Source organism: Oryzias latipes, chromosome 1 (genome assembly GCF_002234675.1).
Source record: "Oryzias latipes chromosome 1, ASM223467v1".
NCBI classification, from domain to species: Eukaryota; Metazoa; Chordata; class Actinopteri; order Beloniformes; family Adrianichthyidae; genus Oryzias; species Oryzias latipes.
This window is the reverse complement of record NC_019859.2, coordinates 848,289-873,399: the sequence shown is the minus strand read 5'-3', so window position 1 is coordinate 873,399 and position 25,111 is coordinate 848,289. Positions and strand designations below refer to the sequence as shown.

The 25,111-nt window shown below is 50.5% G+C and overlaps 1 protein-coding gene and 1 long non-coding RNA gene across 3 annotated transcripts in view; one reads left to right on the top strand and one right to left on the bottom strand.

The window, feature by feature from the left end:
- Positions 1-3,536: 3,536 nt before the first annotated feature.
- Positions 3,537-25,111, bottom strand: part of LOC101174559 (glycine receptor subunit alpha-3) — a 39,106-nt gene continuing 17,531 nt past the window's right edge. The window contains exons 2-10 of one of the 2 annotated variants that reach the window (XM_011493311.3): positions 21,013-21,143; positions 20,777-20,844; positions 12,764-12,987; positions 11,965-12,047; positions 10,916-11,053; positions 9,546-9,760; positions 6,979-7,125; positions 5,774-5,902; positions 3,537-4,104 (exon numbers count right to left, since the gene is read on the bottom strand). In XM_011493311.3, the coding sequence (XP_011491613.1) occupies positions 3,802-4,104; positions 5,774-5,902; positions 6,979-7,125; positions 9,546-9,760; positions 10,916-11,053; positions 11,965-12,047; positions 12,764-12,987; positions 20,777-20,844; positions 21,013-21,143 (1,438 nt within the window). In that variant the 3' untranslated portion in view covers positions 3,537-3,801. The remainder of the gene's footprint in view (positions 4,105-5,773; positions 5,903-6,978; positions 7,126-9,545; positions 9,761-10,915; positions 11,054-11,964; positions 12,048-12,763; positions 12,988-20,776; positions 20,845-21,012; positions 21,144-25,111) is intronic. The other variant, XM_011493313.3, reaches the window with a different exon arrangement.
- On the top strand, positions 4,103-6,142 carry LOC105357879. The gene is made up of 2 exons (XR_911685.3): positions 4,103-5,553; positions 5,780-6,142. It is a non-coding gene; the product is annotated as an uncharacterized LOC105357879 (long non-coding RNA).

Here is a 25,111-nt window from a genome sequence, read left to right as displayed (position 1 = left end):
TGTGTGTGTGTGTGGGGGGGGTTTGTGGGGGTATGCGTGTGTGTGTGTGTGTGTAGGGGGGGTATGCGTGTGTGTGTGTGGGGGGGAGGTTTGTGGGGGTATACGTGTGTGTGTGTGTGGGGGGGGTTTGTGGGGGTATACGTGTGTGTGTGTGGGGGGGGGGTTTGTGGGGGTATACGTGTGTGTGTGTGTGGGGGGGTTTGTGGGGGTATACGTGTGTGTGTGTGGGGGGGGGTTTGTGGGGGTATACGTGTGTGTGTGTGGGGGGGGGGTTTGTGGGGGTATGCGTGTGTGGGGGGGAGGTTTGTGGGGGTATACGTGTGTGTGTGTGTGGGGGGGTTTGTGGGGGTATACGTGTGTGTGTGTGAGGGGGGGGTTTGTGGGGGTATACGTGTGTGTGTGTGGGGGGGGTTTGTGGGGGTATGCGTGTGTGTGTGTGGGGGGGAGGTTTGTGGGGGTATACGTGTGTGTGTGTGTGTGGGGGGTTTGTGGGGGTATACGTGTGTGTGTGTGGGGGGGGGGGTTTGTGGGGGTATGCGTGTGTGTGTGTGTGTGTAGGGGGGGTATGCGTGTGTGTGTGTGGGGGGGAGGTTTGTGGGGGTATACGTGTGTGTGTGTGGGGGGGGGTTTGTGGGGGTATGTGTGTGTGTGTGTGTGTGTAGGGGGGGTATGCGTGTGTGTGTGTGGGGGGGAGGTTTGTGGGGGTATACGTGTGTGTGTGTGGGGGGGGGGGTTTGTGGGGGTATACGTGTGTGTGTGTGGGGGGGGGGGTATGCGTGTGTGTTTGTGGGGTCCTCCACGTACAAGGCCTGACCTGAAACCCTCAAGTGGGTCATCTCCGCTCGCCCTGCCTCACCTGAGCAGGTAATCAGCAGCAGGACCCTCCCCCCCTTTAAGTGTAGCCTCAAACAAAAACAGGAAGTGACATCACAAGGTAAGCAGCCTGAGAACTCCTCATGGTTTCCCTGAACTTGAACAGAGTCCTCCATCTGCAGCAAATCCCCCACCTTCTGTGGGTCAATGATCCACCAGCTGCAGGCGCTGCGGCCAACAAACAGGAACTTTGAGCGGTTCTGCTGTTCTGAACACAAACAGTGAAGTCCAGAACGGCGCCAACATGAAACCCGAGGGTTCAAGTCCTCTCTGCAGAGCTGGGGGGGTCCTGAACCCAGATGGTTCTGCTGAAGTCCAGATCAACACAACGGGTCAGCGCTGGAGCAGGACCAACCGGTTCTGGATGTTCCATCAGGTTTCCATCCAACCACTGAAGTTCTAACACGGCCGACGAATCCTGAGCCGGAACAGAAACCTGTACCTAGACCCAGAACTGTTTGTTCTAGAACCGGTTCCACCACTGAAAGTCCTCGTAAAACCACAAAAGCAAACACACCACCCCCCCCATGACCTCATTTCACCCATCTGACTGTTCTGGATCTGCTGCCAGGGGGAGAAATAGGCCACGCCCCCTCCCCCAACAGTCAGTTCTGCTCCACGGTTCTCCTGGGAACTTCACCTCCACAGTCCTGAGGAAGAAGATCTCTGCCGGCGCCTTACCTGACCTCTGACCCCAATGTTGACCCCTGAGCTCTGGGTTGGGGTGTGCGTGCATGTGTGTGTCTGTGTGTGCATGTGTGTCTGTGTGCGTGGGTGTGTGTGCTGTGTGTGCATGTGTGTGCGTGTGTGCATGTGTGTGTCTGTGTGCGTGTGTCTGTGGTGTGCGTGTGCGTCTGTGGTGTGTGCTGTGTGTGCATGGGCGTGTGTCTGTAGTGTGCGTGGGCGTGTGTGTCTGTGCTGTGTGTGCGTGTGTGTCTGTGGTGTGCGTGGGTGTCTGTGCTGTGTGTGTCTGTGTGCGTGTGTCTGTGGTGTGTGCGTGGGCGTGTGTGTGCTGTGTGTGCGTGTGTGTCTGTGGTGTGCGTGGGCGTGTGTGTCTGTGCTATGTGTGTCGGTGTGCGTGTGTGCATGTGTGTGTCTGTGCGTGTGTGTCTGTGGTGTGTGCTGTGTGTGCATGGGCGTGTGTCTGTAGTGTGCGTGGGCGTGTGTGTCTGTGCTGTGTGTGCGTGTGTGTCTGTGGTGTGCGTGGGTGTCTGTGCTGTGTGTGTCTGTGTGCGTGTGTGCGTGTGTGTGTCTGTGTGCGTGTGTCTGTGGTGTGTGCGTGGGCGTGTGTGTGCTGTGTGTGCGTGTGTGTCTGTGGTGTGCGTGGGCGTGTGTGTCTGTGCTATGTGTGTCGGTGTGCGTGTGTGCATGTGTGTGTCTGTGGTGTGTGCGTGGGTGTGTGAGTCTGTGTGTGTGTGTGTGTTAGAATCATTGCATAAAATGTTGGATTTCTAAACTGATAAAGTCAAAAGAACAAAGCGGAGCAGCAGTTCACCTGTGACACACCTGAACCTCCATCCTGTGGAAACGTTAATCTGAGAGCTGTGATGTCATCAGGCTGGGAGGCGGGGCTTCAGTGGGGCTTGTTTTCCGTTGGGGATCATCACAGTACTCTGCAGAAATCGTTTCCTGATGAAACTGTGGAATCTCCTCCTGAGGCGGCACGCTGCTGCACAGCCTCTGCTGCCCTCTACAGGACAGCAACCCAAACTGCAGCAGAACATGCAAACGTGTACAGATGTTCTGCATGTTCTGCTGCTTTGGACCAGAGAAAACATGGAACAAAACAGCAGGAAGTTCTGCAGATGAACCACAGGGACAAATCCACGTCTGCTCACTGTAAACCCAGAAGATCCTGAATGAGGAACCAGAGACGCCGCCTCCTTCAGGCCAGAACTCCAAGTGACCCTGCAGAAGACCGGCTGTCACTCCAGAACCACAGGTGAGTTCCTGGCAGACGGCTCCAGAACCACGAAGGAGCAGCCAGGAGGTTTGTGGAAGACGATGAAGACCAACAACCTGGAAGCATCCTGAGGGGATGTGGCGCCGCTCCAACGGGGTTTCCGAGGCAGTGACGCAGGGGCCTGCACTCTGCAGCTCAGTGCACAACGCTAACGAACCCTGACACGAGAGGTCATGGCGAGCGGAGCCACCAGATGATTCATGGAGACGGGATCGGAAACAAACACCAGGAAGCCGTGATGCTGGCTGAAGGCAGCAGATGCTGCAGGCGAGGAGGAGGAGTCGGGAAGGGGCGCCTCGCCATGGAGACGGGAGCAGATGTGACAGTCATCCCACTGTGAGGTCCATTAGATGCACCGGCGCTGGTGGCTCCATCTTTGCCCTGAGGATTCCCAGAAAGCGGAAAAGAGAATCATCCTCAGATCTTTCTGCTGGAAGCCATCGGGTCGGAGAAGCAGCTGCTCTGCTGGACGCCGCTGGACGCCGCTGGAAAACCATCATCCATGAAAGGTTTTTAGGAGGATTATTGGAAAGGACCTCCCTCTGTTCTCCTCCCCCTTCTAGATCTCCTCCCCCCTCTGGTTCCCCTTCTCCCAGAGGTGACCCGTACCAGGGTACCCTGGAGGAGGTGAGAACCATCAGACCATCAGTCGGTTCCTCTCTTCTTTAGGTCAAGGTGGAACATCGTGAATCAGGAGAACAGGAGGGTAAGTGGGATGGGAATGTGTTTGGACGGTAACCATGGCGACACGTCTCCGTGCCAGAGGTCCCGTCAAACCCTGATGTTTGCTCAACAGTCCCTGAGCTTTGCTTCATCACCTCTGAATCTGCTGAGTCATCTTTCCAAGTTGTGCTTAAAAGTCTTGTTTTTTTGTAGATCCTCTGGCTCAGACTGAGTTCCTCCTGATGGAGGCGGGGCCTCGGTCCTCCCGCCTCAGCAGGACGGCGCGTCAGTCCTCGCCGTCTCTACTGCTTGTGGAAGTCTTCGTGCCGCAGGATCTTGTAAAGAACCCAGTAGAAGATGTTAAAGAACAGGAAGGCCAGAGGGAAGCCGGCCCGCGACACCGTGTCGATCTTCTTCGCTCTGTCGATGAACAGCTTCCTCATCTCCTCGGTGCTCCTGCCCCCGCCCCCTGCTGCAGGTGCATTCTGGGTAGTGTTGGCTGCAGGGGCGACGGCGTTGTTGACGCTGGCCTTGGAGTCTTTGCTGATGCTGGGAGTGGACGTCATGACCGCCGTGGAGGTCAGCTTGCTCTCACCGACTTCTTCCTGTGGAAGAAAGGGGGGGGTTACCATGGATACGCATTAAAGCCCATGACGCTGAACTCACAGGAAGTCCTTTAAGCTGCATGTGTCTGACTGCTTCCAGGTGGTTCCTCCTCTCAGCGGTCAGTGGTGGTGTACCACAGGGCTCTGTGCTCGGGCCGCTCAGCTTTTTCTGCAGACTTTTACGGAACAACATGCTAGAACCGAACGGACTCGACACGTCTGTAAAAATGTGACATGAAAGCGGTCTGTGGCCTGAGGCCGCCGGTTGGCGTGTAAACGCCAGAGAATGGCGTTAACAGAGAGGCTGAAAACATCAAAGCTCTGCTAGCATCAGTGTTTTATTTGGACGTCAGAAAGGATTTTTAACGTCGCGTTTTTCTACAGCTAGTAGTGCAGAGGTTGACAGAAAGGTCATTTTAACAGAATTCTCCTCATTTGAACAGTTTTCCACTTTTATTCAGTAATGAAGTTACATTTCAAACAGTCTATATCAGCAACATCAACGTTTTAAGCTTTAAAATGTTTTATAAAGTCTATTCCTCACCAAATATCCCTATAGCCGTATTTTGGATCCATTTCTGAGGATTCCTCTACAAACCTGCTCTCTGAGCACCAGCCCCTCCCAATCCACCAAAATGAGTGGATCCTCACATTGTGACATCACAAAGTGAGGAACCGCCCCTTCCAGGAAGTCTTTGCATCCAGCCCCGCCCCCAGGCTAACAGACACGCCCACTTTCTCTGTGGAGCTAGCGGTGATCGGATAAACGCTTTAATTTATATCCACTTTATGAACATCCACCTTTGTGAAAGCTCGGATGTTTGTTTGGGAGAAACGAAGCCAACTATAGGATGACATCATGAAATGGGCGGGACCCACATGGAGCGAAAGGCGGAGCCTCAAAAATCAAGTAGTCTTACTTCCGGGTAGGAAAAGAGTTCATGGAAATAACTCATATTTAATTAATAATGCGTTCTTTAGTGTGCTAAAGGTCATAGATGAGTCTATAGTTTAACCTGAAAGGCTTAAGATAAGCAGGATACAGACCTTTATCCATATTCTGTGCTGTTCTTTCCTCGGTTTCATAGATTAGATTTTTAGAATCTATTTAATGGTAAGTTGTTGACATTTTGAATTACCAGCATTTGATTCTGAAATATCTTTGTGTATTCAGACCAAACGGTTGGAATTTGAGGACTTTCCTTTTCCAGGTTTAGTGAAAAGTTGTTTTATTGACAGTGAAACTTTGTCTGAAAAGCTTGTTTCGATAAAGTTTTACAGATTTCAGATGCAGAGTGACCACGGCGTTCTTGGGGGTGGAGTCACAGGGATGAGGCGTCAGTCTTCAGCTGCCATTGTTCCTGTTCTCCATCATTCTTGTTCAGCCGTTGTTTTTAAACAGAGTTTCGTCCTCATCTGTTGAAACGCTAACCGTCATGCTGGACCGAGGTCAGTTTGGAGCTAACTATGCTAACTTTAGCCTTTAGCTTTCTGTTCGTTCATGTTCAGGTCATCATCAGTAGTTTGGTTCTTCAGTCGCAGCTTCATCCTTGAGGAAGAGGAGATCTCTTCCTCAAGGATGAAGTGAACACGGATGACGACGGACATTTCTTCAGAGTCACAAGCTCATGCACACTCACATGCACACTCACATGCACTGTGCCTTTACCCTCAGGTGGCTGCTGGAGAAGCTGTTCATAGATCCAAACAGCGGTTCTGCTGCTCTCAGGCCGCCGTCCGTGTTCACCCGGCGTAGGGACTCGGCGAGCTCCTCTGGATCAACGGCACCGTGGCAGCTCTACCGGCCAACGGCGTGCACGCCATCAACAGACAGAAACCAACAGGAACAGACTTCAAAGGCACAGAGAACGACCGTTCATCCAGTCAGCATCAGAACCGCCTCCTCCTGATCAAATGGTTTCATTTTTGCTCCAAACAGAGAATTCACCCACAGACGTTTGGACAAGAGGTCAACCGGACGTCTGTTTCAGCTTAGATTCCACTTTGCAGTCGAATAAAAGCCTCATGATGAACATGATCCCTTGATGTCATTATAGTGTTTAAACAACAGCTTTCAATCCAGACCGCCTGTTCCCACAAAGCGGGCTGCAGTTCCCCAAAAGACCACTAGAGGCCAGAAAGAAACCATAAAATGCTAGAGTTTACACAGGGGGTGTCAAACTCCAGACCTGGGGGGCCGACCTCCTGCAGGTTCTCCAGAAACTCCGCCTCATTTGCTGCTGATCACCTGGATCAGGTGTGTTCAGCCAATAAGCAGCTTCACTGGGGGGCTGGTTGGAAAACATGCAGGCCGCTGGATTCAGACCCCCCCCTGCGGTTCACACCAAAAATCTTCTGATGTGTTGGAGCTCAAATTGTTGCGTATCTAGAGGGGGGGTTTCTTTAATTGACAGGCAGGTGGAGCCTAAAGCTGCACTAACTAACTCTCCCTTTTCTTAGTTTTGCTCATGTTTGGACTGGGGGGGGGGGCAGCTTTGACTTCAGCTGTGTTTTCTTGATGCAGTTTGTTTTCAGCCCCCCCCCCAGATGTTCTTGCTGTGTTTGTGTGTTTTTGTCGTAACCGGATTCTTTGTCTCAGCTGAAACACAACAATCGTTCCATCACAGACGTTTCATGGACGCTGACTGGATGATGAGTCCATTCTTTTACGTGCACAGATCGTGCACGGAGACGTGCACATCTGTTGGAATGACAGAACATCACCACAGCACATGCTTGATGCACGGATCATGCACACCAGGAGAACACATGACACCCCCCACCCCCCGTGTGAGACGAACCCCAGCTGAGTGGAGGCGGGTCAGAAGGTGTGCAAAGCCCCGCCCCCCCCCTCGTTAAGGGACCCTCCTCTACCTTTGTCTTGCTCTTGTGGCGCCTGAAGCGCAGCAGCTCTTTGTGTTGCCTCGACACAAAGTTGACGGCGGCATACTCCAGCAGCGCGGAGAAGACGAAGAGGAGGCACACCGCCATCCAGATGTCGATGGCCTTCACATAGGACACCTGAAACACACAAACGCTAAGACAACGCAGGCCCCCCAGTCCTTCTATCAGCAGAAACTCAGGAAGTAAAAACTAAAAAAATATATGGAAGACAGATTAAATACAAACTATGGGGGGGGGGGTTAAAGAGGCTCCCATGCTTTTATTTTGAAGCGGCTCCAACAGCCATGCTTTTATTCTGAAGCAGCTCCAACAGCCATGCTTTTATTCTGAAGCAGCTCCAACAGCCATGCTTTTATTCTGAAGCGGCTCCAACAGCCATGCTTTTATTCTGAAGCGACTCCAACAGCCATGCTTTTATTCTGAAGCAGCTCCAACAGCCATGCTTTTATTCTGAAGCTGCTCCAACAGCCATGCTTTTATTCTGAAGCGGCTCCAACAGCCATTCTTTTATTCTGAAGCGGCTCCAGCAGCCATGCTTTTATTCTGAAGCGGCTCCAACAGCCATGCTTTTATTCTGAAGCGGCTCCAACAGCCATGCTTTTATTCTGAAGCGGCTCCAACAGCCATGCTTTTATTCTGAAGCGGCTCCAACAGCCATGCTTTTCTTCTGAAGCGGCTCCAACAGCCATGCTTTTATTCTGAAGCGGCTCCAACAGCCATGCTTTTATTCTGAAGCGGCTCCAACAGCCATGCTTTTATTCTGAAGCGGCTCCAGCAGCCATGCTTTTATTCTGAAGCGTCTCCAACAGCCATGCTTTTATTCTGAAGTGGCTCCAACAGCCATGCTTTTATTCTGAAGCGGCTCCAACAGCCATGCTTTTATTCTGAAGTGGCTCCAACAGCCATGCTTTTATTCTGAAGCAGCTCCAACAGCCATGCTTTTATTCTGAAGCGGCTCCAACAGCCATGCTTTTATTCTGAAGTGGCTCCAACAGCCATGCTTTTATTCTGAAGCGGCTCCAACAGCCATGCTTTTATTCTGAAGTGGCTCCAACAGCCATGCTTTTATTCTGAAGCGGCTCCAACAGCCATGCTTTTATTCTGAAGCGGCTCCAACAGCCATTCTTTTATTCTGAAGCGGCTCCAACAGCCATGCTTTTATTCTGAAGCGGCTCCAACAGCCATGCTTTTATTCTGAAGCGGCTCCAGCAGCCATGCTTTTATTCTGAAGCGGCTCCAGCAGCCATGCTTTTATTCTGAAGCGGCTCCAACAGCCATGCTTTTATTCTGAAGTGGCTCCAACAGCCATGCTTTTATTCTGAAGCAGCTCCAACAGCCATGCTTTTATTCTGAAGCGGCTCCAACAGCCATGCTTTTCTTGTCTGTCTCATAAATACAACCAAATAAATTCAGTGAAACTTTGTCTGAAAAGCTTGTTTCGATAAAGTTTTACAGATTTCAGATGCAGAGTGACCACGCCGTTCTTGGGAGTGGAGTCACAGCGATGAAGGTCAGTCTTCAGCCGCCGTTCGGCCGTCACTTTTAAATAAAGTTTCATCCTCCTTCTTCATCGGAAGCTCCCCCCTTCCCTCACCTGCCCCCACCTTTCCCCTCTCAGAGACGTGCATCAACAGTGTTCGTGCACGTGGTTGCAGGTATGGCGGCGTGCCCGCCCTGCTGAGTAGCGTGTGGCGGTGTCAGGAGCGTGCAGCATGGTTAAGCGTGAAAGGATGACTTATGCAGACGTGACCGAGGCGGCGGCGGAGTGCAAACCGCTGTCGAGCAGCAGAAACACGAGAAAGCTCGCTGCCTCCAAGCGTGCGCGCGTGCACGTGCACGAGGACCTCTGCTCATCTGTGTTACGCAACGTGGCGCTCTGTGTCCGATTCCTCCTCATGCATAGCAGATACCAGGAGCGGGGGGGGAGGGGGGGACCCGGCAGATGCATAATGTGTGTAAACACTACATGCTCGTGCACAGACGTGCACGGTGCTCATCAGAGCAGGATAAATCAGACCAAGTCGTCTCCATGGAAACCAGCTGCCGTAATTATGAATTGATTTTCCAAACCGATCGATCAGAAGTTAACAGGAACTTAAACCTTTAAAATCCTTTCAAAATAAAATCAATCATTGATCAATGCTGGAAAATACCATCAGGTTTGAGGTACAGTCTGTTATTGACTATAAGATAAAAACGACCAAGTGCATCAGCGGACGACACAGGATGCAGGTTAGAGAACTGAGCCAATCAGATCGTTCAAACTGAATCAATATCCAAAGGATTCGTCCGGTAAAGCGATTGGTCCTCATCTCCAGCTGAAGGTTCTCAAACATGACTTCATCATCATCCTCATCTTCATCCATCATCTGTTGACACTTCCTGTCCTTGCTGGCTGCATTCCCCTGTTTCTGTCAAAGTAATCGCATTACTTCTGGACTCAGTTTGATCTGACACTTGAATGAAACCTCTGAAGAACATCCTGACTGCAGGAGACCTCTGCTAGAACATCTGTCTACCCCCCACCCCCCACTGACCTTGGGCAGCGACGTCCTGGAGCCCGAGCTTTGCGTCGTCATGGTGAGCACGGTGGTGATGCCCAGCGCCACTCTAGCGGGGGCGGCGTCCATGTTGATCCAGAAAGAGACCCAGGACAGGATGACGATGAGGAGGGAGGGGATGTACATCTGGATCAGGTAGTAGCCCATCTGCCGCTCCAGGTGGAAGCGCACCTCAATGCAGGTGAATTTACCTGACGGACAGAGACGAATGTGGATCAAATGAATTCACGGCACTGACTAAAGCTGACAGCTGGGCTTTTATTTTTACAACCAACTTCCTGTTCTGCCGCGTGAACATGTTCAAAACAAGTAAGCCCAAGTAAATGAACCAAAATGAGATCTTTGATTTAAAATTATAATCTGGTTAACCTGAATAATCGGGTTAATACACATAATCTGGTTAACCTGAATAATCGGGTTAACACACATAATCTGGTTAACCTGAATAATCGGGTTAACACACATAATCTGGTTAACCTGAATAATCGGGTTAACACACATAATCTGGTTAACCTGAATAATCGGGTTAACACACATAATCTGGTTAACCTGAATAATCGGGTAAACGCACATAATCTGGTTAACCTGAATAATCGGGTTAACACACATAATCTGGTTAACCTGAATAATCGGGTTAACACACATAATCTGGTTAACCTGAATAATCGGGTTAACACACATAATCTGGTTAACCTGAATAATCGGGTTAATACACATAATCTGGTTAACCTGAATAATCGGGTTAACACACATAATCTGGTTAACCTGAATAATCGGGTTAACACACATAATCTGGTTAACCTGAATAATCGGGTTAACACACATAATCTGGTTAACCTGAATAATCGGGTTAATACACATAATCTGGTTAACCTGAATAATCGGGTAAACGCACATAATCTGGTTAACCTGAATAATCGGGTTAACACACATAATCTGGTTAACCTGAATAATCGGGTTAACACACATAATCTGGTTAACCTGAATAATCGGGTTAACACACATAATCTGGTTAACCTGAATAATCGGGTTAATACACATAATCTGGTTAACCTGAATAATCGGGTTAATACACATAATCTGGTTAACCTGAATAATCGGGTTAACACACATAATCTGGTTAACCTGAATAATCGGGTTAACACACATAATCTGGTTAACCTGAATAATCGGGTTAACACACATAATCTGGTTAACCTGAATAATCGGGTTAACACACATAATCTGGTTAACCTGAATAATGGAGAACCACCTAAACTTCAAGCACAGAATTAAACCCTCAGATTGTCCTCCAGGCTTCAGTTTGTGTCTTTGCGTGTGTTGGTTTTTGTGTGTTTGTGTGCTACCTGTGTTGTAGTGCTTGGTGCAGTACCGCAGGTCCGACTCGTCCTTGAGGATGAACTGGGGGAGGGTCAGGCCCTCGGCCACCTGCACCGGGCCGTTCTCCTGCCACTGGAAGATCAGGTCGTTCATGGTGTATCCGACTGGAGGACAAAGGAGCAGGTGGGTTCTGTCACGGTTCTTCTGGTTCCAACACTCATGTGAGTTCTGATGTCTGTTTTAAAAGTATCCTCTTTTATTTTGACGGTTTCCTGTTCTCCAAATGAGAAACGGATCAGGACTTCTCTAAACTCTGGTGAAGAGTTTCTGTCCAAAAACCAGCAGCTTTAGTTTGTTTGCATCTCTTACAGCTTTTACTTTGGTAATCTGTTTGTCTTTTATTCGTTCATTTTAGTTTTTTGCTGCAAGAAATTATTTTTTCATTTCTTTGGCAACCCCCCCCATGAGTCAGATAGCCTATAGTCTCTATGCATGTTTAAAGCCCACTTTCAGGCTCTACATGCTTTGAACGTTGAATGAAAGCTCAGCCAATCAAGGACTGAAAGAATAATCAATGATTGCAGTTTTATTCAACAACATTCAAAACATGAGTCTTCATCCATCAGAATGTCCCCCCCCCCTACATGACAGACCACTCCTGCAGCACCTCCTGCAGGAGTCACTGCTGCAGCTGCAATGAGTAACGCTTCCACCATCCAGTCAGGAGCCGCCGCATTAGTCGGTCGTCCTCCTGCGGTCCCCCCAGCACTCATAGACCTGCTTTTGTTGGGACATGGGGGAAGGGGGTTGGTTCATGCAGCACACCCCCAGGTCTTCGCCCCCCTGTGCCTGTCCCCAGCCCGGATCCAAGGACCAGGATGTTGACATCTCTGGACTTGGAGGCTTCTGCTTTGACCATCAAACCCGGACGATGCTCCTCTGGACCAAAGGTTCTGTCGGGGTCCAGTGGACTCCTCTGGGACTCGGCATCAGTGCAGAACCAACCCTCCTCTGACTGCAGCCCTGAGATAGAGAGGAGCCCCCACCCCCCTGAACATCTCTGTGACATACTTACAGCTCTCTAGCTGCATGATGCAGGTCTGGACGTCCATGGGGAAGTTCTTCAGGTCCATGGGACACGACAGAGTCAACGTTAGTCTGAAACCAGGACAGACACAGACATCCGGGGTCAATGTGGGGGTCAAAGACACGATCGACTTCCTCTTCGTAGGGAAGCAGCGCTGATGTGCGTGACGTTTCCTGGTGCATCAGCACCTCTGCTCTGACGGCGTGGGGCGTCTTTGACCCGGAGACTTCCTGTCATGGTATCATCCCACCACACAGCAGGCTGCTCTCTGACCGGACAGACCGACTTCACAAAGAATGGAGGAGGCGATCACGGACGCCGCTGTGATCCCAGCTAGGGATGAAACCCATATTTAAATTTATCGCCATGTTGTTTATCCAAAGGAGGTTTTGAGTCTATTGCCATAGACTTTTATTTTGAAGGGTCCAAAAATGAACAGTTGCCAGTTGTGAGCATTTTCCCGTCTTTGGCGAGTAAATGTTAGAGGGTTAGTCGCCGCGTGGCGAGGAAAACGTTTGCGTAAATGTATGTTTGCCCTTTTGGCGAATTTCTTTTGTCCTCTACCGTCTCCACGCAAATCCGTCCATCGCTAGTTATTAGCTCGTGATCGTCTGACATAAAAACCATCTGTCATATAAAAACTGTTACACCCCCCAGCACTAATGCCAGCACGTCGGGGGCGTGAAGAAGCCGAGAGCGCATCAGCCAGCGTGCACGCCTCCGCTCGGACTGCAGGCCACCAGGTCTGGTGGAGACATTCAGAGGTCACATGGGGTCACACGCTCACCGGATGGAGTACAGAACGTTGCCGTTCTTGAAGATCCTCAGGAGCTTGTTGTCCGTGGTGACTTCGTGGAAGTGGGCTCCCTTCTCGTTGGCGAAGAACAGGTCCGGTTTCCAGATGGAGTCCAGCATGGACGGGTCCAGGTCCAGGGAGTCGTCCGGATACTCGGCATAGGCCAGCCGGGGGTCGTTCCACTGCTGACGGAGGAAGATGTTGACGCGGTAATCCTGCAAACCGACAGCAGAACAGGGTTTGAGAAGGTCCGGACCCGGGACCGAGAACACAAACGAGTCCAGGTTTCCCTGAGAGAAGACTAAAGGGGTGTAGCCCCACCACTCAGCACTACCTTAAAGAACAGTGACCATGATAGGGGGGTGGGGTTCACTGAGCTGTGGTAGCTCCCAATCGGGTTACCCATTTATCTAAAAAGTTACGGCGTCACAGAACTCAAGTAGAGAATCATGGCTTCAAAAAAAATATGATACCAGACAACCACTGAAAACTGAACATTTGAACCTCAAAACAACCAGAAATAAAGGTCTCTATAGCTTTGTTCTCTACTCGTCCTCTCTGCTTAAAAATATAAACACTTGAGAAAAATGTAAATGTCAAAACTAAACTGAACATTCATAACCTGGTTTCAAACATTCTCATACAAACACAGATGTATGACAACTTTGTCACCACGTTATGACAAATAACACTGGGCCCATACTCTACTCTACTCTACTCTACTCTACTCTACTCTACTCTACTCTACTCTACTCTACTCTACTCTACTCTACTCTACTCTACTCTACTCTACTCTACTCTACTCTACTCTACTCTACTCTACTCTACTCTACTCTACTCTACTCTACTCTACTCTACTCTACTCTACTCTACTCTACTCTACTCTGTTGAGGTTACATAATCCAAAAATAAATCAATAAACAACAATAACATTGTTATTTACAATCATCAGCCAGACTTATTACAACTTATTCGTTTAAGTCCATCTCCATCCATCTTCCTCTTCCATCGTCCTCTTATCCAGGACCGGGTCGCGGGGGCAGCAGTCTAAGCAGAGATGCCCAGACTTCCCTCGCCCCGCCCGCTTCCTCCAGCTCCTCTGGGGGGACCCCAAGGCGTTCCCCGGGGCCTCCGCCCAGTGGGACATGTCCAGAACACCTCTCCAGGGAGTCGTCCAGGGGGCATCCAGACTAGATGGCCGAGCCACCTCAGCTGGCTCCTTTCGATGTGGAGGAGAAGCGGTTCTACTCCGACCTCTCCGCGGGTGACAGAGCTTCTCACCATGTCTCTAAGGGAGCCCAGCCCCCCATGGAGGAAGCTCATTTCAGCCGCTTGTAATCTTTCGGTCATGACCCATAGCTCATGACCATAGGTGATTATTGGAATTATTGGAATGAAGATATAACTCTGAATGATAAATGATCAATATTAATACTGATATTGATCATTTATGGGATTCATTTATTTAACCTCTTCTTTTTCTTCTCGGGGCTACAGGGGGGGGGGGGGGGGTAATCAGAGTTCACCCCCCCACCACCACCACACACCCACACACACACACACTTCCCTACATTTAAGCTAAAGGCTGCAGTCAAAACGTTGGATTATTTATCAAAGTAGGAGTCCAAAACAACAACAGACACGTCTGCGTTGACCAGAAACCAGAACCCGTGGCAGACCGACCAAACTTTCCAACACTTCCCAAGATGTTGTGGAGAAGCATTTCTACCTGAAAGGGGGAAAAAGCTTCCTAACTCCACCTCCAACGCCATAACCCAGAGGAGGTGATGTGGACCTGAACCAAAGGAGAACCGAGGAACTTTAGGGGCTCGGAGTCTGTCGTTCCCCGGTTCCGTCTGCTCGATCCGTTACAGGAACAGGAAGCTGCAGACTGAGGCCTGCAGGGGCTGAGAAGATGCTGGAGTGTTTTATTGATGGGAGCCGGACCGGTCCATCTCCTCCAGCCGGTCCCGTGGAGGGAGCTGCTCCTGAGGGCGGAGCCTCCCCGCTGCAGCGGCCCAGGACTTCAGGCTGGAGCCGGGGGGGCTAACCTTCCTTCAGCACATCAGAGCGAGCAGTGAGCTGGAAGTGCAGGAACGTCGCTTCCACTCAGTGAGCAGGACTGCAGGCCGCTGCTCCCAGTGCATTGTGGGAGTCGGGCTCCAAACAAATGGCTGAGCGTGTTCCTCCATGCAGATCCCTTACTTCACCTGAGAAAAGACAAAACCGGTGCAAACCGCTGCTTCACGAGTGGACCGAACCACCAAAGGTCTGGAGCTGAGGTGGACATCCAGAACCTCTCTGGCTGACGGGCCTCAGAGCCTGGATGCCTGCTGGTGCTGAAATGTGGTCGCTGCAGAATCTGAGCCTGCAGGCGGGTCAAAGTTTCAGAACCTTCGTCCACACGAGATCCTTACCGGCAGTTCAGGAACCGCAAGTTCTGGAAAGACCCGAGAAGATCTCTGTCCACTCATGCAGCTTCAGTGTGAGCCGATCCAACCCGACCAGAACAGAAGATTGAAATAACAGCTGAAGGTGGAGTTTAGCTCTCTGAACGTTCTGAAAGCCGTTCTCCTCAGACCCCTGAACCGAGGCCGTGTTTCACCAGCAGGTGTCGCTGTTGAGGCAGAAAGAATATCTATAAAGTCTGAATAAACCGCCTTTCCCTCAGAATTCAGAATAGAACTATTTAAAGGGGGCGGAGCTCACTCTGTTTCAGCAGCGCCGTGGAAACGCCGCGACCGTTTCATGAAACTCAGAAAAGGTTCTGATGAAGCTGAACTCTTATCAGTGCAGAGATGCAGAACCTCATCGGGCTCTGCTCAGAACCGCCGTGTTCTCATCCAGCAGCTCAGCTGCTCCAGCTGTTCATCAGCTGTGCTCAGCGGAGCACGTGCACCTCAGACAGCGACGCGCACGGAGCAGGGAGCCGGAACCAAAGAGCCGGAACCAAAGAGCCAGAACCAGAGAGCCGGAACCAAGAACTGGAACCAAAGAACCGGAATGGAGCAAAGGTTCCCCTCTGCAGCTGTGAGCCAGAGAACACGAGGTGGGTTCAGACCTTCCCTGAGAGCAGTAGACCCCCCACAGACACACCTGGACCCCCCCAGACCCCCACAGACCCACCGTGGAACCCCCCCAGACCCACCGTGGGACCCCCCCCACACAGACACCGTGGGACCCCCCCCAGACCCCACCCGACACACCCTGGGACCCCCCCCACCGACACACCCTGGGACCCCCCCCACACACACCGTGGGACCCCCCCCAGCCCCCCCATGACACCCCTAGGGACCCCCCCCACCGACACACCCTGGGACCCCCCCCACACACACCGTGGAACCCCCCCCAGACCCCCAGAGACACACCGTGGAACCCCCCCCCCAGACCCACCGTGGATTAAAGGACACAAATGAGGAACAGGAAGCTAAATCTGTTTACAGAGGAGGGCAGAGGAGAGTGAAGCAAGCTGGCCCGGGGCCCTGTGAGTGTGTGCACGTGTGAGTGTGCACGTGTGAGTGTGCATGTGTGCGTGCACAGCAGGCTCTCTCTCCCTGTGATGTAATCACAGCACAGTGAAGAAGAAGCACCACATCCTTTCCTAGACGAGGCGTTTCCACAGATGCCTGACAGTAACCAGTAATCAGAGTAGTAATCAGAGTATCATCATATTCCCGCCGGTTATAGTTTTCCTGACCGAGTTCTGCTTTGACCGAACCGACATGATGACCACGAACGCCTAGAACTGCAGGCGGCCAGCGAGAAGGGTTTGTTTACTGAAAACAGACATCAGGATCCGGTTTCCTCAGAAATGCAGGAAGGAGCTTTTTTCTGTCCTCAGACGACCCACAGCCCACAAAAAACCAAGAAACATCCAACCAATCAATCAGGATTTCACAATCCAGTTCCAAAACGCTCAGATTGGGGTTTTGATGATGGCCTGTTGAAATGAACAACAGATTATATCAAAGGGATTCGGCTGTAATCCCTGCAGTGATCAGGCTAAACCTTGTTTATGCTGCTAATCTCAGTTTGTCATCGATGGCAGAGCAGGGAGGAGCGGTCAGGTGACTCATGACCTCACCTGACCTCACTGACCTGTGCTGTGAATGTCAGCTAGGATTCCAAGACTTCTAATAATCCCAATCTGTGTGTTTCCTGTTTAACTCCATCCATCCTGTCACACTGTCGTCATGGATACAGACAGACGGACGTCAGTGAAATGACACAAACTGCATCAATCATCTAAACTCATGTGAAAGCTCTGCTGCTCATCTGAGGATGCAGACTTTTTCCCAGAATCCTCTCTGCTCATGACAGGATGCTCTCAGATAAATGAGGGTCAATAGTGAGTGGATGTTGGATTTCAAACCAATGTCTTCTGCATTGATTCCTTCTTTCATGATGCTGCATAGCTTTAAGGCTTCGAACCTCTGCAGGTCTGAAGCCTCGTCTGAAGCTTCGTCTGAAGCTTCGTCTGAAGCCTCGTCTGAAGCTTCGTCTGAAGCCTCGTCTGAAGCTTCGTCTGAAGCTTCGTCTGAAGCCTCGTCTGAAGCCTCGTCTGAAGCCTCGTCTAAAGCCTCGTCTGAAGCCTCGTCTGAAGCCTCGTCTGAAGCCTCGTCTGAAGCCTCGTCTGAAGCCTCGTCTGAAGCCTCGTCTGAAGCTTCGTCTGAAGCTTCGTCTGAAGCTTCGTCTGAAGCTTCGTCTGAAGCCTCGTCTGAAGCTTCGTCTGAAGCTTCGTCTGAAGCTTCGTCTGAAGCCTCGTCTGAAGCCTCGTCTGAAGCTTCGTCTGAAGCCTCGTCTGAAGCCTCATCTGAAGCCTCGTCTGAAGCTTCGTCTGAAGCTTCGTCTGAAGCTTCGTCTGAAGCCTCGTCTGAAGCTTCGTCTGAAGCTTCGTCTGAAGCTTCGTCTGAAGCCTCGTCTGAAGCCTCGTCTGAAGCTTCGTCTGAAGCCTCATCTGAAGCCTCGTCTGAAGCCTCGTCTGAAGCTTCGTCTGAAGCCTCGTCTGAAGCCTCGTCTGAAGCCTCGTCTGAAGCCTCGTCTGAAGCTTCGTCTGAAGCCTCGTCTGAAGCCTCGTCTGAAGCCTCGTCTGAAGCTTCGTCTGAAGCCTCGTCTGAAGCCTCGTCTGAAGCTTCGTCTGAAGCTTCGTCTGAAGCCTCGTCTGAAGCCTCGTCTGAAGCCTCGTCTGAAGCTTCGTCTGAAGCTTCGTCTGAAGCTTCGTCTGAAGCCTCGTCTGAAGCCTCGTCTGAAGCCTCGTCTGAAGCTTCGTCTGAAGCTTCGTCTGAAGCCTCGTCTGAAGCCTCGTCTGAAGCCTCGTCTGAAGCCTCGTCTGAAGCTTCGTCTGAAGCTTCGTCTGAAGCTTCGTCTGAAGCCTCGTCTGAAGCCTCGTCTGAAGCTTCGTCTGAAGCTTCGTCTGAAGCTTCGTCTGAAGCCTCGTCTGAAGCCTCGTCTGAAGCCTCGTCTGAAGCCTCGTCTGAAGCTTCGTCTGAAGCTTCGTCTGAAGCTTCGTCTGAAGCCTCGTCTGAAGCCTCGTCTGAAGCTTCGTCTGAAGCTTCGTCTGAAGCCTCGTCTGAAGCCTCGTCTAAAGCTTCGTCTGAAGCTTCGTCTGAAGCCTCGTCTGAAGCCTCGTCTGAAGCCTCATCTGAAGCCTCGTCTGAAGCCTCGTCTGAAGCCTCGTCTGAAGCCTCGTCTGAAGCTTCGTCTGAAGCTTCGTCTGAAGCCTCGTCTGAAGCCTCGTCTGAAGCTTCGTCTGAAGCTTCGTCTGAAGCCTCGTCTGAAGCCTCGTCTGAAGCCTCGTCTGAAGCTTCGTCTGAAGCTTCGTCTGAAGCTTCGTCTGAAGCCTCGTCTGAAGCCTCGTCTGAAGCCTCGTCTGAAGCTTCGTCTGAAGCTTCGTCTGAAGCCTCGTCTGAAGCCTCGTCTGAAGCCTCGTCTGAAGCTTCGTCTGAAGCTTCGTCTGAAGCTTCGTCTGAAGCCTCGTCTGAAGCTTCGTCTGAAGCTTCGTCTGAAGCTTCGTCTGAAGCCTCGTCTGAAGCCTCGTCTGAAGCCTCGTCTGAAGCTTCGTCTGAAGCCTCGTCTGAAGCTTCGTCTGAAGCTTCGTCTGAAGCTTCGTCTGAAGCCTCGTCTGAAGCCTCGTCTGAAGCTTCGTCTGAAGCTTCGTCTGAAGCTTCGTCTGAAGCCTCGTCTGAAGCCTCGTCTGAAGCCTCGTCTAAAGCTTCGTCTGAAGCTTCGTCTGAAGCCTCATCTGAAGCCTCGTCTGAAGCTTCGTCTGAAGCCTCATCTGAAGCCTCGTCTGAAGCCTCGTCTGAAGCTTCGTCTGAAGCCTCGTCTGAAGCCTCGTCTGAAGCCTCATCTGAAGCCTCGTCTGAAGCTTCGTCTGAAGCCTCGTCTGAAGCCTCGTCTGAAGCCTCGTCTGAAGCTTCGTCTGAAGCCTCATCTGAAGCTTCGTCTGAAGCCTCATCTGAAGCCTCATCTGAAGCCTCGTCTGAAGCTTCGTCTGAAGCCTCGTCTGAAGCCTCGTCTGAAGCCTCGTCTGAAGCCTCGTCTGAAGCCTCGTCTGAAGCTTCGTCTGAAGCCTCATCTGAAGCTTCGTCTGAAGCCTCGTCTGAAGCCTCGTCTGAAGCCTCGTCTGAAGCTTCGTCTGAAGCCTCATCTGAAGCCTCGTCTGAAGCCTCGTCTGAAGCTTCGTCTGAAGCCTCGTCTGAAGCCTCGTCTGAAGCCTCATCTGAAGCCTCGTCTGAAGCTTCGTCTGAAGCCTCGTCTGAAGCCTCGTCTGAAGCCTCGTCTGAAGCCTCGTCTGAAGCTTCGTCTGAAGCTTCGTCTGAAGCTTCGTCTGAAGCCTCGTCTGAAGCCTCGTCTGAAGCTTCGTCTGAAGCCTCGTCTGAAGCCTCGTCTGAAGCCTCGTCTGAAGCCTCGTCTAAATCTTCGTCTGAAGCCTCGTCTGAAGCCTCGTCTGAAGCTTCGTCTGAAGCCTCGTCTGAAGCCTCGTCTGAAGCCTCGTCTGAAGCCTCGTCTAAATCTTCGTCTGAAGCCTCGTCTGAAGCCTCGTCTGAAGCCTCGTCTGAAGCGGTGAATTCCTGAAAGTGGAGACGCCGTTCCTCCGTTTGTCGGTGACATCACAGCGCTTTGTTCGGCTCGTGACCCTGATGGGAGAGCGCCTTTCAGTGAGTAACACGCAGAACAAACAGGGAGAGTGCAGCCGGCCTCTCCTGGCGTCTCTCTGCTGTCAGAGCCGCTAAACGTCTTTGCTGCACGTCTGCTATTCCTGTCTGCGCAGCTGTCTCCTCCCATCTTCATCTCTGTCTGCTCCTCTCCATCATTCTTCTGTCAGGGGCTTTCCTCTCTGCAAATGAAGCTGCTTCCATTCTGTGGATGCTTCTATTGAGGACATCCCATAATGTTTGCTCTGATCGACGTCTCGTGTGTCTGAGGCGGAGCTGGGATGTCTAAGGAGACCACCTGCTTTAGGAGATCTGCCCAGAAACCGTCCTCCTGATCAGGAACGACATTCAGCCATGCAGAGGGGATGGGAAGGGGGGCGGGCCGCCATTAAGTGCCATTCATTTCTATTTTTCAGTAAACCTGCAGTCGTCTATGTACGCAGAGCAACACCCACCCATCCATTCAGAATAATGACTTTAAATTCCGTCTTAAAGTGTTTTAACTCATTTCTCTTTTCTTCATCTTCTCCGTTACAGATTTTTTAACAGAAGACTGATCAGTTCTACAGAGCTTTTAAAACCAGATCTGCAGGTCTGAGGTCACAGAAAAGCAGGAAAATGCTGAATTCCAACAACAGTGTTGTTTCCTCTGCAGACGGTCTGTCTGCAGACAGACAGACAGACAGACAGACAGTCTGCAGACAGACAGACCGTCTGCAGACAGACGGTCGCTGTTTCAGGGTAAAATCCTGAAAACATTTCCTTTTTAACTCATATTTATGAACGAAAGCTCCAAATGTTTGAGGCGGTCCCTGAAGAGAGAGCAGTCTGGGTGACCCTCACTTACCATGGTGGTCTCTGCTATGGAGCCGAAGCTGTTGATGAAGATGTTACAGGAGACGTTGACCGGAGGTCCTGCAGGACGACACGGAGACACGACCGTCAGAAGAGCATCCACGAAAAGACGGAACTTCTGAAGCTGAGTAGAGTTAAAAAGGGCTACAGATTCAAAAAGAAGCCATGAAAAACTACAAGAATCCAACAGAAATGCTCAATTTAGCTCAATCCAGTTTAGCGGAGAACCTTTAAAGTTGGGTCTTATCCGAGCGTCGTATCCCGACGTTCTTCCCATCAGTTTGTCCAAGAAGTCAGAAGGAGACATGGGGGCGTGCCGCGCCCTCACAGCGGCGTCCATCTCCTTACACCGACTCACACTGTCAACACACACGAGAGGAACGTCAGACTGGAACCGGTCCATGGAGGTTCTCCTTCATCCAGGTCATCAAGTGGAGTCGCCGCATCCCGACTTGTCGTCTAATTCTTAGAATCTTTTCCACCTTGAACCCAAAAAGCTTCAACTTCCAGACATTTGGGTTCCAGAACACGAGGACTGTCGGGACAAAAAAGAGGTGGAGGGGCAGCAGAACCAACGTTTGTGATGTGATCAGGAGCAGAACGGTTCCAAAGCCTCTGGAAAAAGTCTCAATGACAACTTTAGTCAAACTTCAGTAAAACACAGCAATAGCACTAAACTAAACGGCTTTCTCTACTTCCTGTCACATTCACAATAATACGATCAACTGAGGGAATAACAGGAAAGACAGAGAGGTGGATCCAGAATTAAGATTCTGAAGGATCCTAAATGGGAAAATGATCAATAAAGAACAGTAAAGGTTAGAGAGAGAGAGAGAGAGAGAGAGAGAGAGAGAGAGAGAGAGAGAGAGAGAGAGAGAGAGAGAGAGAGAGAGAGAGAGAGAGAGAGAGAGAGAGAGAGAGAGAGAGAGAGAGAGAGAGAGAGAGAGAGAGATAGAGAGATAGAGAGATAGAGAGAGAGAGAGATAGATAGATAGATAGATAGATAGATAGATAGATAGATAGATAGATAGATAGATAGATCTTTATCATATATCAGTGATTATTGGCAGAAGAGTCTTTGGATGAATATTTTTCCATCTTAAAGGCAGAACTAGAACCACATGGGTGTCATTTATCTCTTATTTTAGTTCTCCAGGCCTCTGTTTGCTGCAGTCCCACTCATGCTTCGTCTCTCTTTTCCCTCCGATGGAACGGGACGGGAAAGAGGTAATCATGTGATGAAGGCGACGCTCTTCATCACTCCTCATCCTCAAACCGGCGGACCTGTCAGGTGAGATCCGGGCGCCCCGCTCCCAGCAGCCCTTCGCCGCTCATCAGCGCTTCCTTCCACTTCATTAACCACTGCTCTTTGGTCAGATGACTCTGGCAGGTTAACCGCGACACTCAGCCGGCTGGCATTTAACCAACACCCCCCCGCGTCCTCCTGGGTGGAAGCCTCTAAATGTCAGAGCCGTGTCCGTCAGCTGGGATGAGTGGGAACGTCATCAGCTTCCTGTCAGCTGCACTCAGAGCTGAAGAAGCAAACACGACACTTTGATCAAGCGTTTAGGATCACGCCGTCAGCGGCGAGGAGCGACAGAGGTCGTCACACAGGACGCGTCGACGTGTGAGCTCCTCATCTACCCAGCACCAGTCTGTAGTCCTCATCAGAGGAACTACAGAGAGCTGGAGGGACAAAAGACCACTGGAACCAGATTTCTGTGGCTGGAAATACAGAATCGTACCAACAGCGTTTACCTACGGCTCTGTCCACACCACACACTGAAAGTAGCAGAGCTGCAGTGGGAGGAGCTAACCAGCATACTGGGACCTGTGTGGCGTTCAGCATCTCATTTTCAGCACATGAGCAAGCAGAGCAGGAATCAAACCTGCAAACCTCAACGCTCCCTCTGCTCCACAGCTGCAGAACGTAAAGACTAGTGCATCGTCTGCAAAGAAGTTTCCATTTTCCTCCCATACGCTTAGCTAATGCATCCAGCAGAGGATAAACTGGAGGGGTCCCAGGCTGGACCCTGGGGGACTCCAAGGGTCCCAACTGTGGTGACATGTTCCTCAACCTCTGAAGCATCATCCAACCTCCTGATTGGACCAGAAGCTGACTCCTCCCCCCATATCACCTGAACTTCCAAAGATACTGTTTAATAGCTGCAGAGTCTCAGTCGTTCTTTGGTCATTCGTCATTAATCATTTTATTTTAATTTGTTCTTCTTTTAATTATTGTATAAAGTGCTCAGCCTGTGATCTAAACAAAATGCATTCAAAGTAATTATAGTCTGGAAATGAATTTCTTTAAAGAAATATTTGTGATAAAAACAGAAAACAAAAACAAAAACCTGCAAAAAATATAATAAAGTTCAGATTTTTTTCCATGAACAGAAAGTTCCAGGATAGACAGAGAGACAGAGAGACAGAGATGGGAAGGACGTGCAACAGATAAGGGTGATTAAGGACAGAGATGGAAAGGTGCTAACAACCCAGGAGAGTGTACAGAAAAGATGGAAGGAGTATTTTGAGGAGCTGATGAACGTGGAAAATGACAGGGAAAGAAGGGAGGAAGATGTGGTTGTTGTGGAGCAGGAAGTAGCAGAGATTGGAAAGGATGAGGTTAGGAAGGCTCTGAAAAGGATGAAGAGCGGAAAGGCCGTTGGTCCTGATGACGTACCTGTGGAGGTATGGAAGTGCTTAGGAGAGACAGCAGTGGAATTTCTAACGAGTTTTTTCAATAGGATTCTAGAGAGTGAGAAGATGCCTGAGGAATGGAGGAGAAGCGTTCTGGTTCCGATCTTTAAGAACAAGGGTGACACGCAGAACTGCAGCAACTATAGAGGAATAAAGTTGATGAGCCACACAATGAAGCTGTGGGAAAGAGTAGTGGAAGCCAGGCTTAGGAAGAAGGTGGAGATTTGTGAGCAGCAGTATGGTTTCATGCCCCGTAAGAGCACCACTGATGCCATTTTTGCTTTGAGAATGTTGATGGAAAAGTACAGAGAAGGTCAGAAGGAGCTGCATTGTGTGTTCGTAGATTTAGAGAAGGCGTATGACAGGGTGCCGAGGGAGGAGCTGTGGTACTGTATGAGGTCGTCTGGAGTGGCAGAGAAGTATGTCAGAGTAGTTCAGGACACGTATGAGAGAAGTATGACGGTGGTGAGATGTGCGGTAGGTCAGACAGAGGAGTTCAAGGTGGAGGTGGGACTACACCAAGGATCAGCTTTGAGTCCTTTTTTGTTTGCTATGCTGATGGACAGGCTGACAGACGAGGTAAGACAGGACTCTCCCTGGACAATGATGTTTGCGGATGACATTGTAATTTGCAGTGAGAGTAGAGAGCAGGTGGAGGAACAGCTAGAGAGGTGGAGGTTTGCTCTGGAAAGAAGAGGCATGAAGGTCAGTCGTAGTAAGACAGAATACATGTGTCTGAACGAGAGGGATCAAGGTAGAAGCGTTAGGTTACAGGGGGCTGAGGTGAAGAAGGTGCAGGAGTTTAAGTACTTGGGGTCAACAGTTCAGTGTGATGGGGAGTGTGGAAAAGAGGTGAAGAGGCGAGTGCAGGCAGGTTGGAGCGGTTGGAGGAAAGTGTCAGGAGTGTTGTGTGACAGAAGAGTGCCAGCAAGACTCAAAGGAAAGGTGTACAAGACAGTGGTGAGACCAGCTCTGCTCTATGGGTTAGAGACGGTAGCAGTGAGACAGAGACAAGAGGCTGAGATGGAGGTAGCGGAGATGAAGATGTTGAGGTTCTCCTTAGGAGTGACCAGGTTAGACAGGATAAGGAACGAGTACATCAGAGGGACGGCTCATGTTGCCTGTGTTAGCGACAAAGTCAGAGAAGCCAGACTGAGATGGTTTGGACATGTTCAGAGGAGGGATGGTGGATATATTGGTAGAAGGATGTTGGAGATGGAGCTGCCTGGCCGGAGGGCAAGAGGACGGCCAAAGAGGAGATATATGGATGTCTTAACAGAGGACATGAAGTTGGCTAACGTTAGGGTAAAAGATGTCCATGATAGAGTGAGGTGGAAAAGGATGATTCGCTGTGGCGACCCCTGATGGGAAAAGCCCAAAGAGAAAGAAGAAGAAGAAGGAAGTTTGTGAAGAATAGTTAGAAACTGCCTTTAACTTTTATTACACTAATGGTTTAAACTTAATTCACTGAGCATGTATTGTCATCTCAAAATTATATTACATTTGAAGAAAGCACAGCCAAACTATTGTTCTAACAGTTTCTTCCCATACTCCCTCTTTTCTGTGCATGTTTTCTGCTGAGCAGGCCTCAGACTTATCTTCACTTTAGCCTTGGAGCTTCCCTCCA